General features: G+C 31.3%; 4 protein-coding genes across 6 annotated transcripts; 2 read left to right on the forward strand and 2 right to left on the reverse strand.

Moving 5' to 3' along the window:
• Positions 1 to 57: 57 nt before the first annotated feature.
• Nup154 (nuclear pore complex protein Nup154) lies at positions 58 to 7,684 on the forward strand. 3 transcript variants are annotated; one of them, XM_018516056.1, is made up of 27 exons: positions 58 to 186; positions 524 to 683; positions 821 to 958; positions 1,279 to 1,375; positions 1,477 to 1,640; positions 1,726 to 1,859; positions 1,975 to 2,240; positions 2,334 to 2,584; positions 2,668 to 2,921; positions 3,003 to 3,176; positions 3,620 to 3,722; positions 3,796 to 4,007; positions 4,156 to 4,253; positions 4,370 to 4,562; positions 4,650 to 4,744; positions 4,800 to 4,896; positions 5,004 to 5,081; positions 5,152 to 5,348; positions 5,422 to 5,569; positions 5,631 to 5,866; positions 5,950 to 6,097; positions 6,323 to 6,421; positions 6,503 to 6,623; positions 6,698 to 6,808; positions 6,900 to 7,020; positions 7,095 to 7,217; positions 7,486 to 7,684. In XM_018516056.1, exons 2-27 carry the CDS (start codon positions 539 to 541, stop codon positions 7,619 to 7,621), a joined length of 3,939 nt encoding a protein of 1,312 aa, XP_018371558.1. In that variant the 5' UTR covers positions 58 to 186; positions 524 to 538; the 3' UTR covers positions 7,622 to 7,684. The 3 variants fall into 3 exon arrangements, with proteins under 3 accessions (XP_018371558.1, XP_018371560.1, XP_018371559.1); XM_018516058.1 differs by having other exon boundaries at positions 3,799 to 4,007; XM_018516057.1 differs by having other exon boundaries at positions 58 to 179.
• Positions 7,685 to 8,746: 1,062 nt separating this feature from the next.
• On the reverse strand, positions 8,747 to 9,472 carry LOC108766656 (histone H2A). Its single transcript, XM_018516066.1, has one exon. The coding sequence runs from the start codon at positions 9,413 to 9,415 to the stop codon at positions 9,041 to 9,043; it is 375 nt and encodes a 124-aa protein (XP_018371568.1). The 5' UTR covers positions 9,416 to 9,472; the 3' UTR covers positions 8,747 to 9,040.
• A 5,016-nt stretch (positions 9,473 to 14,488) lies between these two features.
• LOC108766724 (histone H3) lies at positions 14,489 to 14,981 on the reverse strand. The gene has a single exon (XM_018516214.1). The coding sequence runs from the start codon at positions 14,929 to 14,931 to the stop codon at positions 14,521 to 14,523; it is 411 nt and encodes a 136-aa protein (XP_018371716.1). The 5' UTR covers positions 14,932 to 14,981; the 3' UTR covers positions 14,489 to 14,520.
• Positions 14,982 to 15,200: 219 nt separating this feature from the next.
• Positions 15,201 to 15,712, forward strand: LOC108766644 (histone H4). Its single transcript, XM_018516052.1, has one exon. It carries the CDS (start codon positions 15,242 to 15,244, stop codon positions 15,551 to 15,553), a length of 312 nt encoding a protein of 103 aa, XP_018371554.1. The 5' UTR covers positions 15,201 to 15,241; the 3' UTR covers positions 15,554 to 15,712.
• The last annotated feature ends 1,330 nt before the right edge of the window (positions 15,713 to 17,042 follow it).

Raw genomic sequence — 17,042 nt, forward strand, 5'->3', positions numbered from 1 at the left:
TATGCTATATGCTTGACGCACGCTGCCTACGCCATGCCACTGCCGATATTACCGGTGCCGGTCTGGCGCGAATGAGCGCTGTGCAGCTCTGTGGAGCGTGGTTGGAGGTTAGAATTGATTAGAGTTATACTTGAAGTTTTTTTGTTTACATCAAATCACAGCAAGACCATACAAGTACAGTATCGAGTATGTAATTATGTCAATTTATCTTATATCATTCTATATTTTCAAAAACTTAACATTCTAATAATTTCAATAAAAGATGCACATTCAGATTTAACCTATAACTTTATCTCTTCTCTGAGCAGCATTACTTGTCATATAATGCGTTGCCTTATTTTCGTAATTTTTAAATTATTTTGTTTTTTTGTGCATTAAAAGTACTGAGTGGTTTCTTGATATCAAAATAGCTATAAAACAAGGAAAGATTTATCTCTTTTAAGGTTATTAAGATCTATATGATATCGTCACTTAAAATTAATTTGCAAATATTTACATATTCACATATCTCGTCTTTTTCTAGTAATACTTTCAGAAAATGAGGAATATGACGCTTACAGAAATGGAGCCTTTAAAAATGCATTTAGACTCGTTAGAGATGGCTGGAAAAATGGTAGATAAACATATTATTGCAGATAGCAATTTTCCATCCTTAATTAATCTTATGCGATACAATGTGCAAGGTAAATTATACATTGGTTATATAAAGAATTAGTAAATTAGTGTTATAAATATAATTTTGAAGGATATTAATGTTAATTTGAGAGAGAAAGAGAGAGGCTAAACTAACTATAATTAATATATTCTCCATATATTCTAGGTGGACCAACAGTTAGTGGTCTCGATGATCATGACTATCCTAATTTAAATGGTGCATCAATGACTTTAACAAATATTAATCAAATGAAAATGGTTAATAAAATTCCTTTGCCTTCTGAAGTCATGGAACACTTTGGCCGTATCCTTTATAAATAGTAAAAATAAATACTTTATTATGCATCAATTGTTCTTAGTTGATGTAAATTATAATAATTTATAGTATAAATTGATTGAAAAGTTAAAAATTATGAGTGAAAGTATGATATGAATTACAGCCTATTTTGGAACTACAATTCAAATAATACTCTTTTTTTTACTTACCACTTTCAAGTTTCTAATCAACTTCTCATTATCGAAACATACATGGGACAAGACTTATTGATTATGACTCGACTTTTTACATGAAGTCTAAATTATGATAACTGTTTTATGAATATTTAATTCTTAATAAAAATGTAGATATGCAATGTCATTGTATGATGGGCCTTTTCACAGAGATTTCAAAAGCATGGCTTACAATTGATAGTGACATTTATCTGTGGTCATATGAAAATGAGTAAGTATTAACATTTTTAATTTTACTGATAAATATGAATTTATAAATTTATATACATGAAACTAAAATATTTCAATTTTTTTTGCTCTAAAATTGTATAGATCTGATGTTGCTTACTTTGATGGTTTGAATGAAACTATTATAAGTGTAGGCTTAGTAAAACCCAAGGCGGGAATCTTCCAGAGCTACGTGAAATACTTGTTAATTCTTACAACGACAGTAGAAATAACTATTCTTGGTGTGACAATACCCGATGCTGGAGGAGGTAATAATTTATTACAATTCTGTTTATTTGTGTTTGTTAGGAATCATTCTTTAATTAAATTTAATCTTTTTTCATATATCCACAGAAATGCAGTTAGTTCCAGAACCGATCTTTACTGTTACTACTGATGGAATAGGAATCACTACAATTGCTAATACTAGTAGTGGCAGAATATTTCTTGGTGGTAGAAATGGATCACTTTTTGAAATATATTATCAGGTAAAAAATCTTTATCAGTTTAAAACAGATTTTATTTATTTGATTCTTAGTTTTATATATATATATATTTTTTTTTAATTCATTATTCTGTATCAATAAATTTTTTCGCATATAGGCAGAGAGCAGCTGGTTCGGCAAACGTTGTAAAAAAGTTAATCATTCAGAAGGTCCATTATCATTTTTAGTGCCATCATTTGTCACTATGGCACTGTCAGAGGAAGAAGCTATAATACAGATATCTGTAGACGATTCGCGTAATATTTTGTATACTTTGGGTGATAGAGGCACAATCACGGTTTGGGATATTGATAATGGTGGCGCATCTAAAATCACTTCATTATCTCAAGCTTCTTTGGTTCAAAATACTGTTCATGTTGTTAAGTGAGTAATCTTTTATTAATGTTACATGTACTTAATGTACAGAGAGTACTTATATAATACTAACATAAATAAAATTATTAAAACTTTTTCCAGAACTTTAGATAGTAACAATTTTCGACCTCTTGTAAGCATATCAGCCATAATGGAATCCGAATCGATACACTTAAATTTGGTTGTTGTTGCGGCAACAGGAACTCGTTTTTACTTCAGTTGCACTTCAATTTCAAATCCATCGAGTAGACCACAAGGTTTACAATTGATACATGTCAGGCTACCACCAGGCTATGCTGCAAATGCTCCAGTAATGAGACCACGAAAAGTACAAATGGCCTATTATCGAAAGGGTAATTAATTTTTTTTATAATATATCTTGAATAACACATTCGATTTGAATATAATTTATTACATTGTGTAAAATATATTCTAGGGACCCTTTTTCTTGTTTGCGGTGGTGATACGGAAACCGCATGGTGTTTGAGTAACGATGCTTATCCATTTACAAATTACTTGGCTGAAACTCAAAGTATTTTGCCTCTTGATAGTCCAGCTTGGGCTATGGAGGAAATCATAAGAGATTCGGCTATACACATAGAAAAGCTAAGTAGTGCTCAGGGTGAACCTCCTCTATTAGTGCGTCAACATATGGAACCACCAAGAAAATTTATATTCTTAACAGCACAGGTATATATAATATATTTTTATCATATCTATATGATACATGCGCATATATTGGTTATTATTATTATATTTATTTTGTCACAGGGAGCGATAATCTTAATGCAAGTCCGTCCTGTAGATATACTGAAACAAGTTCTCTTAGAACAACGTGGTCCTGATACTGAAGTAGTACGCGCATATTTTCAAACACAATCCTTGGAACAAGCTTGTGCTACATGCCTAATTTTGGCGACACTTGAGAGTTCTCAAAATGCTCAGGTAATGATGTATTTTTATATATATTTATCAAATTTTACTTAGTAGTAGTGAAAGCAAGTGAAACTATATCATCTGAATTTGAAGTTGCTTCATCCGAGAGTTGTTCTGTTAGTTTATTAGTCCCAATATTAAGTCTATTGTAGTGAGTCTTATGAGATTGCTCAAACTCCCCCTCCTTTAGATCCTTGGCTTAATATAGTTCTAGAATCTACATCTTTTTTAACTGTGCAAATTACTGTCTTTAATCAATCTCCTCTTATAGAGAGAAATATGGGAATAATCGAGATCAAACTTGGGATCCGTTAATTATGAATTTTCTTTCACACAAGACACACGTTATCATCTTTAAATTTCATTTATATTTTGTGATTTATATTGTTAATTTTGTTCTATACTATATATACTATGTATTATTAATAACAATAAACATTTTTATGTTGTAGTTGTCGGAATGGGCAACTCGCGCATTCTTCCTATATGGCGGTCAAAGAATAGCAGGAATATGTCCTCCGATTGATATGCATTCTGGTTTTCCTACCATACCAGGTATAGTATTACGTCTTCTTAGAATTCAAATGTCCATATAATATTTGATTTATATATTTGATTTAACATATAGCAGATTTACGCACATCTACGCCCAGAGTGCCAACTTTCGATTCTAGAGTCCAACCCTTTCGATCACCTACGCAAATGGGGCTTACCACAGACATTAGTTTGCAACATTTCTCTGCTAAACATAGCGGATTGTATTTGTATGTGGGAAGAATACTTCGTCCTATATGGAATGTAAGATGTATAAAACAAGAAACAATAAGTAATAAAAACGTGGTAAGTAATTTTAGAGAAAAGTTATTATTTTACGCGTAATTTTCACAAAAAATATTTCCTCGATTGTCTATTCTGAGACAAATTGTGTGTTATTATTTTTATTTTTGAAATTTGAATACTTATAAATTATAAATATTATTTTATTCAGATTTCCAGTACAGTACCAGCAACACAAATTGCTTGGATCTTAGGTCATTTGCAAGCACTTAGATCTTTCTTAAACAGAAATACACATATCACAAAACAGTATGTATTTTCTAAAACATGATTTTTTTATATAATAATATATATGTATGATATGATTTTATTAGATTATAATAAGCTAATTAGGAAGTCAACTAAAACAAAGTATACATATACAGACAAAACACAATTAGAGGTTTAACAGACGGTTTTGAAACAACAATGCAAAGTCATTTTCAAGAACCAATTGTGGAAGAAAGAAACTCCTTGGACGCTTTAAAAGTTTTCATTACCCATGCATGTGAGGTTTTGGGTTTATGGAAAATATTATGCGAAAATCAGCTAAATAATATTATCAACTGTCTATCAAAAGTAATTTAATTTTTTTTTATTAGTTAAACTTACTGAAAGATGATTAGTTTTTTATTTTTAAGCTGAATCAAAATGTTGATCTTTCAGGATCAAATTACTCAATTTTCTACAGCCACCTTCAGAGATTTGATTTTAATAGGCCACGAAATATCTTCTCTACTCATCGTTTATTTGATTGATAGGTAAGTTTATAAATTTTGTACAAATTTCCAATAATTTACAGTTAATATTTTGCAGTTATCTTGGGGATAACGCATCAGTGGATTCCGTAAGCGCAAAATTAAGAGAAGTCTGTCCCAATTTATACAGAACTGAAGATGCTGTTTGCTCCAAGGTAACATGAATATCATCTTTTTTTTATAAAAGTTATAATCTTATCAATATTTATATGATATAAGAAATTATATAATATAATAATTATGACCATTTTCGTAAATTTAGGCAAACGAAATTCTCCTGAAAGCAAAGGGATGCACAAATCCCGAGGATAAAGAATGTTATCTTCAGTCTGCTTTAATGGTACGTATAATATCGTCTGTGCAACCAAAGATAATATTTAATTTTATTTATTTATTGAATATCTACACAGCTTTGTAAAGAGGTAGCACCGAGGTTGAATCTGAATGCAGTGTGCCAACAATTTGTCGCATGCCAGTTCTACACAGGTGTACTTGAATTGTGTATTTGTTGTGCAGAAAGGATAGATCCCAACAACGCGGCTTCACATTATTATAAAAATAATGAACCTATAGAGGATCAAGAAGGAAATCTCGCTTTTACGAAACGGTATATAACAACAGGATGTATCTTTATGGATAACAATAAATGATAATTTAATATATTTTTATATTATTTATAGTTCAGAGATTTATAAGGAATTTACTACGATGTTAGATCACTTGTATCACCAGAGCATCTCTAATCCTTTAACGCCAACTATACCGAGCAAACCAGGACCTCCTTTACAAACAGCATCAAATGCTATTGTAATACCGGCGAAAGAAATTGTATGTAATATAAATTTTTTTGCATATTTGAAATGTATTATAATATTAATATTTTTTTTAGTTACACGAAATCATAGACGATGCACTACATGCACCATGTGAGACTCTTCATTCCTCGATTTATACTTGGATGATAGACAGAGGGCTTCACGGTGAATTAGTTGCTTTTGCTGCACCTTCGTTAGAAACTTATCTCAATCGTGTCAATGCGCCTGAATTACTTTGGCAGTTTTATGAAAGAAACAAGAATCATGCTGCTGCAGCAAAGATCTTGGATTCTTTGGCTACCAAAGTCGGGTATGCACGTATGCATATATTGCTTGCAATATATAATCTTTTGGTAAAGATATAAAAATTTATATATTCATTTTTTTTTATAGAGCGGAAATATCACTCTCAAAAAGAGTCGAATATTTAGCACGCGCGGTTGTATGTATGCGAAGCGATCAAACTGGATATGCTCCTTACCTTGGAATTTTCTTACGCGAATTAGAAGATAAATTAGAAGTAGCTAGAATGCAACAACAGGTACATTTTAAGCTGTTAATCATGAATTCAATATTCTACAAAGTGGAACATCTATAACTTTACGATTTAAATCTTTCTTTTATGTATGCAATAATTGAAAAATATCTTAAAAAGAGAAAAAATAATATAGGTTGTAAAGTTTTATGTGCTATTCATATTCTAATATTTAAATAAATTTAATGTATTATATTAATTAATAATTATTTTCTCAAATGTGTTTAACAGATACTTGAGATTATCAGCAATCAGCAAAACCTGTTCGATTCGATGATAGTTACAGATGCAAAATTGAGATTAAATTCTTCATTACTTGATATTACACAAGTTTGTAATTTTGACAAAAGTATATTATTTTTCATTTAAGTCTTATTTCTCCCTGATTATTATATACAATATTAATTATAGTTATATGAAGAATATGCAGAGCCTTTACAACTTTGGGAATGTAAACTAGCTATTATTCACTGCTCGGGTCATCAAGATGACATGTTAATTAAAGGAATTTGGACCAATATAATTGATAATGGTATACAGTTTGCATTTATAATATTTTAATAATAGTTTTCTCAACTTTCTAATGAGAATGCTTAATATTCATAGAATTAGAAAATGCAACGGAACCATCAAATGAGGATAAAATAACCATTTTAATGTGCAAAATTAAAGTACTTGGTCAAGAATATATTGGATCACCGCATTGTTTCCCAATTGGTAATTATATTTTATATATATTAGATTTTATATTGATAATAAAATTTTATGTTAATATTTCTCTCAATTTTGTTTAATTTTTTCGTTTTAGATTTTTTAGTAAAACAATTGGAAATGAAGGCATGTAAATATAAAGTAACTAATACTAGTATTATAACTTCTTTCTTGGAATTAGGAGTAGCAATGGAAGATCTTTTAGATATTTATGATAAGTAAGTATATTAATTGCAAAATTTCGGCGTTCTGATATTGCAAAGTATTTGTTTCATGCTCAAATTGTTTTTAGAATGATTGGTAAAAATACCCGTATTTGGTTAAATGAAGGTAACGAATTTCATTTGATCGAATCAACAGCGAACTTGGTAAATCATTTCATAAAAAACATGACTGTAACAAACAATTTTGTCAGGTGCGTATTCTTTATAATCTTGATTATAATTCCTTGTACTTTATATTGCAGAGATTAGAAATAAACTAACACAAAAGTCAGATTTTTTAAATTAAATTTAAATATTTTAAATAATATTAAATATTTTATTTTATAAAACAAAAAAGAAGGAAACGCACAAAATATAGAATTTGATTTAAATAAAAATAAGTAAATTTTTTCATTTTTAATTGCTAATCAAAGTCATAATGTTAAACTTGATACTAATTCAAAATTTCCTTTACTGCAGGAGAAAGATAATAACAAAGTGTCAGGATGTTATTTCGAAATGTTTAACGACTCTCTTTAGTAAACCTAATGGTGGAGAACTTGAAAGAGAAATAACAAATTTGCGTTCAATTCAAAGTATATTGAATCGTATGTAAAGCAACTTTAGTATGTACATGAAGAAGAGTGTATACATGTATATACACGTTATCATGAAAAAGAAGAAAACCTTGTGACTTCTAAGTTATTTGATACTTTTTTCTGACGCAAAAAGCAATGTTATTTATGGTACTATCATTAAATAAATTAATTGCTCAACTTTTATGAATGTTTATCAAGAAATAAAATTTACACAATTTATTCCAGGTAAAGTATTACTGTACAATCTTTTACAAATTTGTAAATTCTAACAATACTGTATACTAAATAATAATATAAAATTATCAAATATATATATATGTGATGCTTGTATCTAAAATTACTCCCTCATTTATTTAGCATTTCATATAAAATATCAAATACGCTTTATACTTACATTAAGTCAAAGCTGATGAAATAAAGTTATAAAGTTAAGAACGCTAATTTTATACAAGACGTAAATAACGATGTAATATAAGATAATATTTAAATATTATGTACAAGATGACAAAATTTAAGTCATAATTTGGAGGTGTAGTAAAATACTAATTTGAAAAGTATATTTATTATCTTCTACATTTTTTTAGCTTAACTTGAGTCTAACAAGTAATTATTAAATAAAATTTTATCATAATTATATAACCAATAGCATTAATTTTGAGGAGGATAACTATTAAGGATCTAGAGGATATTTAGAATACTTTTACTGGAGTAGTTCGAGGAATGTATACAGATTGAATAAAATTAATGAAATAAAATTTAAGAACATTAGTTTTATACAAGATGTAAGTAACAAAAACAATAGGTGCTTTCCATTTGATGACACAAGCGTTGTTCTATCTTTCTTGACATTCAGAGAAAGTGACAAAGATAGAACGACACTTATGTCATCAAATGGGAAGTACTAATGTATGATAATATTTAGGTATTACTAATTACATGCAGGATGACAATGTAAGTCAAATTTGGATGTGGAGTCCATAAAATATTTAAAACAATTTAGAATACTTTTACTGGAGTAGTTAGAGGAAATTAAGAAATATATTTAAAGATATTTATATATTTTGAATAAATAACCCTATATTACACATAAATTATTTTTTATATTCTCTTAGGTTATAATAAAATATTTCAAATGGCTCTTGAGTTGGAATATGATCATTAACGTACTTACAAACTACTGTCGGAAATAAAACGTCTGTTCTATTAAGTGTCCTTTTGTACATCAAGTGTTCTTTTGTATTTTAGTATTGATTGACATCTATTTTTATCAACTACTATGCAAATGAAAAATACGGAGTAAATTGTACAATGTACAATGCAGCAAACGGACAAGAGATCGTACCATCGTATGAATATTTTGGGGCCCTGAAAAGGGCCATTTGTTACTTGCTGTGGCTGCAAACCAGAGGTTGTTGTCTCATATAATCAGTTTACGATTATGCTTTCTTTTCAGTTTTCTTCGGCAACAGCACCGCTTGAATGTTAGGCAAGACACCACCTTGAGCGATGGTTACGCCGGACAGTAGCTTGTTCAATTCCTCGTCATTGCGGATGGCGAGCTGCAGATGTCTCGGAATGATTCTTGTCTTTTTGTTATCGCGAGCTGCGTTGCCGGCCAACTCCAACACCTCGGCGGCAAGGTACTCCATCACGGCGGCCAAGTACACCGGTGCTCCAGCGCCTACGCGTTCAGCGTAATTTCCCTTTCGCAATAATCGATGGATACGGCCTACGGGAAATTGTAATCCAGCTCGGTTGGAGCGACTCTTCGCCTTGCCTTTAATCTTGCCTCCTTTGCCACGTCCAGACATCTTGACGATCTAATCGAGCGTAAACAGCCTCAGTGCGAACCGTACGATGGCAGAACTCGTTTTGAGGGAGCGCTGCAAAACCAGCTGTACTTATAGGCAACGGTGTCAGTAACGTTTCACCAATGGCGTGCGAGCGGAGCTGCCATTGGCTGAACACTGATATAACGGTTGATATTTGAAACTTTCAACGTTTATTCCTATTATTATTCCTATTATTTGAAATAAAATACAAATGAATAAAGTATAAATAACGGTTTAGAGAAAATGTTTAGATTAATGAAGATAATTTATGTGATTGATGCTCGTTTCTACCAATGTAGATCAATTCAAAGATACATATGTCTTTTTTAATTGTTATGATTAAAAAGGATGAAGAGCTAATTGAATCAATTAAACTGCATTGATAAAACGACTTATTAGATATTAATCTTTGATAATTTAATGCTTGCAGACGTGTCACGTCAATACAGGATGTACATATATAATAGTACTTTTGTAAAATAATGCAAAATTCCCCATTTGAATTTTGTATGTAATGATCTTAAAAGACTCGATTATGATGAAAATATGTAGAGCGCTTATTAAGAATTCATTAAATGCCAACTAATTTAAGAACTCAAGACCCTACAAATTTACATACCTTGTCTTGGAATATTTTCAATATTTTAAGATTAAATTTTGAATACAAATAATACTGATAAAATTATATCAAACTCGACTTAAACAACTCTTTATTACAATAACAGACACAGAGAAATTATGAAAATATCATTAAGTATGTTTATAGTATACTAGGATTTATCGTATTACGCTTCGATGAGTTAACGAAAAATTGAAATTAAAATTTATAATATGTTTTGCTATACCGATAATCGTAATAATTACGTGATGATAATTAGAAGCTTCTGAAATTGTAAGAAATACGTTTAAATTAAATTTAATTAATACGCTAAATTTAGTTTAAATGTATATTTTAATGTGTTAATACAATTTTTTTATGTCTTTTCAATATATAGTTTTATTTGTTACAATTTGCATTTTTCTTATTGTATAGAATTAAGTACCATAATTTCATACAACTATGGTCCAAACACCCGCGCGTACGACAATCCCGATACGTAAATATAATACGTAGATATAATTGTAAAAATATTAATTAAATTTAAAAACACTAAATTACCTGTCACGTAGACCAGCGAGAACACAGAATAGCTTGTCGTGATAACCGATGGTCGAGACAGTTGGGAACTAACCTCGTTATCTGCAAACTTTCTCGAGTAATTTCATCGGTTATCACAACAAGCTATTCTGTGTTCTCGCTGGTCTACATGACAGGTAATTTTTTACATTTAATTGATATTTTTACAATTATATCTACGTATTATATCTACGTATCGGGATTGTCGTACGCGCGGGTGTTTGGACCATAGTTGTATGAAATTATAATCTTCAAAATTTAAGTAATCTTCCTTTTGTTGCTTCGTGCTGTATTCAGTATTTTCTATAATTTTATTTAAATCTCATCAATGTTTATAAATTATAATAAGCAAATCAATATTTAGAAAACTTTTAGGTAACGTTTCATATTCAAATATCGGTAAATATAACGTAAACCAATACATAAAACATGAGCTAAATAAAAGGTTCCGAAACGTGCAAAAGCTTAAGAAAAAATCTTACAATAAAGTCAGCAGCACACGATGTATGTTTTCTTGCTTGATTGCTTGCATTTTAATAAATTACTAGAAATTATGCATTCCGGGTAGCGATTATGTAACTTTTTTTACAATGGAAATGTGAAAAGTGAACATTTTTATGTACGTATGTATATATACATGCATACAAGAAACGTTTATTTTTCCGTCCTACAGAAAAAGTCATTACATGATCGCTACCTTGGGGATCAATCATGTAACTTTTTGTTTAGAGTTATGTTCAGATTTCCATCCGAATAAAGATGTGAAAAAGCATTGATGTAGGCCAAATAAGTTAAAACAAGAAAAAGAAAGATGTAAAATTTGGCCACGAAAGAGGTAGGAACTAGGAATGCACAAGTAAGATACCTAATAAATATAAAAGAGTTTCACGAGATCCCCCACTCGAACGGGTCGGACGCATGTCTGATCGCTTCGAACATTGCGTCACCTCGATTATTTTTTTGAAAAGCGTTGCGCGGTTTCAACTGTGCACTTGCATTTCCTAATGGACCTTCTACAATAAGCCGCAAGTCAGAACGTCAGAAGTCTTAGGTCCGTTTCCACCAACGCAGATCATCTTTAATCTCGGTTCAACTTACTCTTTGTCTTTTTCTAGTTCTAAAGATTAGAAAAAGACGAAGAGTAAGTTGAACCGAGATTAAAGTTAATCTATATTGGTGGAAATGGGCACTAACCAGTCTTAATCAAATCGTTCAAGTTGGCTATTGGCCAACTTCACCGATTATGACTTAAGATCACTTAGAACTTCTGACTTGCGGCTTATCGTAGAAGGCCCATAATTCTTATAGGCCTTCTACAATAAGCCACATGTCAGAACGTCAGAAGTCTTAACCAGTCTTAACCAAGTCATTCAAGTTGGCTATTGGCCAACTTCGCCGATTATGACTTAAGATCACTTAGAACTTCTGACTTGCGGCTTATTGTAGAAGGCCCATAATTCTTATGGCCGCAGCACATACTCTTGCATAACGCATAACGCATAGTGCATAAGCGAATCAACTAATCAGAATCTTTCCTTTCTTCCCATTCCATGAAAAAGAAGAATTTTGATTAGGTGATTCCTTTATGCACTATGCATTATACGTTATGCAAGAGTGTGTCCTGCGGCCTTAATTTTCGTTGTGCATATGTTATTAAAGAACCACTCGCTCGTGGAGGACGCGTTTCGACTCGGGTGCTATAGCTATATTATATTTTTAATTTGAAAGTGTTGCCGACTTTGACCGAGCATTGAAACACGCATAACCATCCCGCGGTCTTGGACGACCCGTTCGTTCGTCCTGAGGCGTCGTCTACAATACACGGAGTAAAAAGTAAGAGTAAGAAATTGACCAATCACAGTCGATTATTTTTCTCACATTCGACTGTGATTGGTCAATTTCTTACTCTTACTTCTTACTCCGTGTATTGTAGACGACGCCGTAGACGCAGGCTGTCCGAGCGAGCTTCGCTATTTTCGCGGGTGTCGCATCATTTTTAATCCGTGTATTCATTATATGACGTGATCTGGCCGTATCGACCTCCGCTTATTGGGAGGCGAGAGCCATTAAGTAAAGAAGAAGTCTGGACACGCGTCCGTGTGGCATGGTCCGTGGAAGCGACGAAGCGTCGTAGTTGTAGGTGGTCGCAGGCGTTCAGTGTCTGAAAGGTCGTTTAATTCACCGTTTTCGTCTGGATTGCATTATCTTTTTGAGAAGTCTGCCCAATTCGAAGTAGTCGGTGCATTGCATTTCTATTATATAGATTATTCAATTTCGAAGACCAACATGGGCAGTGGCCCAGTTCAGCCATTTGGTTGTGAGGCTAATAAACCAAGAAGAAGAAAAAGATAAGAAAGTAATATTTAAAAGGAAGGAAAGTGAAAAGTGTAGAGATGATCGAGATATAATAGATTAAGATAGGATATACGTTAAAGAGTTATATGTATGTTAAGAGTTTGTGCGACGTAAGAACTAGACATACATAATGAGCCTTCTACAATAAACCATTAGTCACAAATCAGAAGTCAGAAGCTAAAAAGTTACTATTGTGATTGGTCAATTTTTAGCTTCTGACTTCTAATTTATGATTATGGCTTATTGTAGAAAGCCTATAATAATGTGAATAAAGTAGAAATGTAAGATAAGATTATAAACGGAGGAAACTAATTTTAGAGAAAAATGAAAAAAACAGGGCATAAGAAATGGTGAAACAGAAACTGAATTAGGAAAAAGAGGAAAATATTCAAGGTACAAAAAAAACTGGCATAGGAAAAAGAAGTTATTTCACAGATTTATATTAGGAGAATCATGATGATGTGTTTAGATGGCGACGAATCGAAGGATTAAAAGTACAAGGAGATTGAAACAGTATTGAGGAGGATAGTGAAGAAAAAATGAATGAAAATTAAAGATTGTACTGACAATAAGACAACGAATAGAAATTTAGCTGCGGGATATAAAGTACAAATAAAAGTTACATTAAGTCGATAGAAATAAAGTATATATGTATATATATGTGTGTATACATATTTATACACAATTTTTAAAGAACATCTTTAATAAACAGAGATAGGGGAAAGATAAATAGAGGTGTATTGTAGAAAAGATAGAAATAATAACAACATATGCACGTCGAGATTGGTACATTGATAAAAAAATAGCCCGCATAAAAGATAGACAAATAGAAATAAGGATAAGATAAAGTGTATCGAGTCCCCTTCTTGACTTGTAATGCTGAAGATAATTACTAATTGAGTCTTAATTGAGTTTTAATTTTTTTGATGAAAATTAAAAATCTTTAAAAATATTAAAAAATTTAATCATATATTTTCATTGAAACATATTAAAGCATCTAACGTAAATATAACTATAAGCTGTTTATCTAAGTTACAATTCAGAGAAGTTAAATGTTTATGAAATATATGTATACTCCACGAAAAAATATGAAGCATTTTCAATTTCAAACCCATCAAATTTTTATATATTTGATATATGCATTTTGTCGGGCTTATAAATTGTTCTAGAAATATTTTTGCGTTCAGTAATAATTGAATTATTGATATCATAATAATAAATTATAAGCCATAATTGAATTGTATATAAATATTGCTTAAAATTAGGATAATTTTATATGTAAATAAAATTTAATTTTTACTATCATGTTCGTATTCGTTGTAATATTAAACAGAATATTCGAAAACTTCAAAGTACGTTAAATATGGAGAAATTTGAAGAGACATTACTTTAAATACTAATTTCTTTAATAAATATATTTGAAAAAGGTATCAGAATAATTGTTTAAATCATGGATAAAAATAAGATGTATGCAAACAAGAAATATCAGTTTGAAAAATTGTTGGCCCTGAAAAGGGCCGTTTAAATATTTTTTATAACTTATTGCGCTTAATTAAGCTCGCTCGCCACGGATACGACGTGCCAGTTGGATATCTTTAGGCATGATGGTAACTCGTTTAGCATGAATAGCGCATAAGTTCGTATCTTCGAAAAGGCCGACAAGATATGCCTCGCTAGCTTCCTGAAGAGCCATTACAGCAGAACTCTGGAAGCGAAGATCCGTCTTGAAGTCCTGAGCAATCTCACGAACAAGCCGTTGGAATGGTAATTTACGGATTAATAACTCCGTACTTTTCTGATAACGACGGATTTCACGGAGGGCCACAGTGCCAGGCCTGTAACGATGGGGTTTCTTCACGCCACCGGTAGCCGGAGCACTTTTCCTTGCAGCTTTCGTGGCCAGTTGTTTGCGAGGCGCCTTTCCTCCTGTCGATTTGCGAGCGGTCTGCTTGGTACGTGCCATCGTAACCGTAAAATTCTGAGTGTGTCAGATCCAATAGAGCAAAACTCTGTGTCAAGTCAGACTGTGAGTTTGTCCGACCTGCTCCTGTATTATATACAGTACCGGAAAAGTGCACCGCGTTTGATTGGTCACTGCTTCAGGAGTGGGGTGAGCCAACAAGGTAGACGGAGAACGCTCCTATTGGTGGATGCCGTCAGAGTGGGGCGCGTTGGAGCCGTCAGGGAATAAAATCGGCTGGTTTCTATGATGAGCCACCAAAATCGTTTGGCACTTTCTTGAGTGTACGTACGACGATTAAAAGCAAACCATCATGACTGGCCGCGGTAAGGGAGGAAAAGGATTGGGAAAAGGAGGAGCAAAGAGACATCGTAAAGTACTCCGTGATAACATCCAGGGAATTACCAAGCCGGCCATCCGTCGCCTGGCACGTCGTGGCGGAGTCAAACGTATTTCCGGATTGATATATGAAGAAACACGTGGTGTCCTGAAGGTGTTCTTAGAAAACGTTATTCGTGACGCGGTTACCTACACCGAGCATGCAAAAAGAAAGACTGTGACTGCCATGGACGTCGTCTACGCCTTGAAACGTCAAGGAAGAACCTTGTACGGCTTCGGCGGTTAAACGTAGACAGTTTTTACTTGTATACAATCGGCCCTTTTCAGGGCCACCAAAACTTTCAAACGTTGTATTATTTCTCGTTGCAGCAATTTTTGAGAGTTAAGATTTAGAATTAAGATAAGTATTAATGTTCAAAAAGGCTAACTTTATATTTGTATGCTTTATTTTCAAATTCTATAGTGTGTGCATTGCATCCATCTTTCATATTCGTCAAACATTTAAAATAAATTAAATAAAAAATAAAAACAAGCGGGTCTATTTTTTTCATTACATTTTACTTTCAAATATATTTTTGGATACTTTTGTAAGCGGTAAGTCGTTTGCAATTTTTATATTGAAGGAACATTTCTACGAAACTACCTTCATGAATATGAAATAGATATCTCAATAATGGAAAACAGTTGTAAAATAAAATATATTTACTTCAGCACTTTGATCAAGAAGAGGACTTTATTTACAATTAAATCTACCGCATTTGTTTATCCATCCTTTTGTTCACATACTAAACAAGTCTATACCTTCAGAAAGTAATGTAATTGCACGCAGCTATTTATGATAAATTCTAAGACAAACGTATGAATATTATTTATAAAATATATACCAATTATTATATAATCTATTTTAAATAAATGTTTGAATATTTTTAAAGTTAGAAAAATTTGGATACTTTTAAAAACTATTTGGAAAATAGTTTCTCTGTATTATTTTTCTCAAATTTAACAAAACTAATTTATTAATATTTTAAATGTTTATTAATATTTTAAATAGAATAATTTCTTTTAAACATAGTGCCATATTACAAATAATTAAAAAAAAATATTTTTTAAATATTACTCCATTTTTAACATTGCTCCATTTTTAATATTGCTCCATTTTTAATATTACTCCAGTCGTTTCAACATTTACGGTCTTCATTTCTGCACGTATTGCATGTAGGTATTTAAACTATTTGTAACGTCTAAACGTTTAGCATAATTTTTTCATCAAATTTTATTATTTTTTAAGAAGAGAACAAATTTGCACAAAGAAAATTTTAAGATGATCTTGTCGTTTTATATTTTTTCTTCGTTTTATATTCTAAAATGATAAAGTAATAATTGTTAAATAAACGAGATTAAAAGATTATGTAGCAATTAAGGTTTCGTAAATATACTTTTACAACAAATATGATTTTTACAATAAATATGATTTTTTATCTAGAGATATGAATATCTCTTTTTATCTAGCATTCGATCACTTATTATAAAACCGGACCATTGAATAAAACTGAAAAATTTCAATAAATCTTTTAAAAATTAACAGAAATATACATCCTGATCGTTATGACTGCAATTCAATTTTGATCTGTTCGAAACATTAATTTCTAAATATTTACATAACAAAACTCTGTTAAAAGTACAGTATAAATTTAAAATATTGGAATAATTTCGAACTGTTCGCAACCGAATTCTTATTGCTTATCTTGCTTATTGATTATTTAAGAAATAATGTC

The sequence above is a fragment of the Trachymyrmex cornetzi genome, unplaced genomic scaffold (assembly GCF_001594075.2).
Source record: "Trachymyrmex cornetzi isolate Tcor2-1 unplaced genomic scaffold, Tcor1.1 scaffold61, whole genome shotgun sequence".
NCBI lineage: Eukaryota > Metazoa > Arthropoda > Insecta > Hymenoptera > Formicidae > Trachymyrmex > Trachymyrmex cornetzi.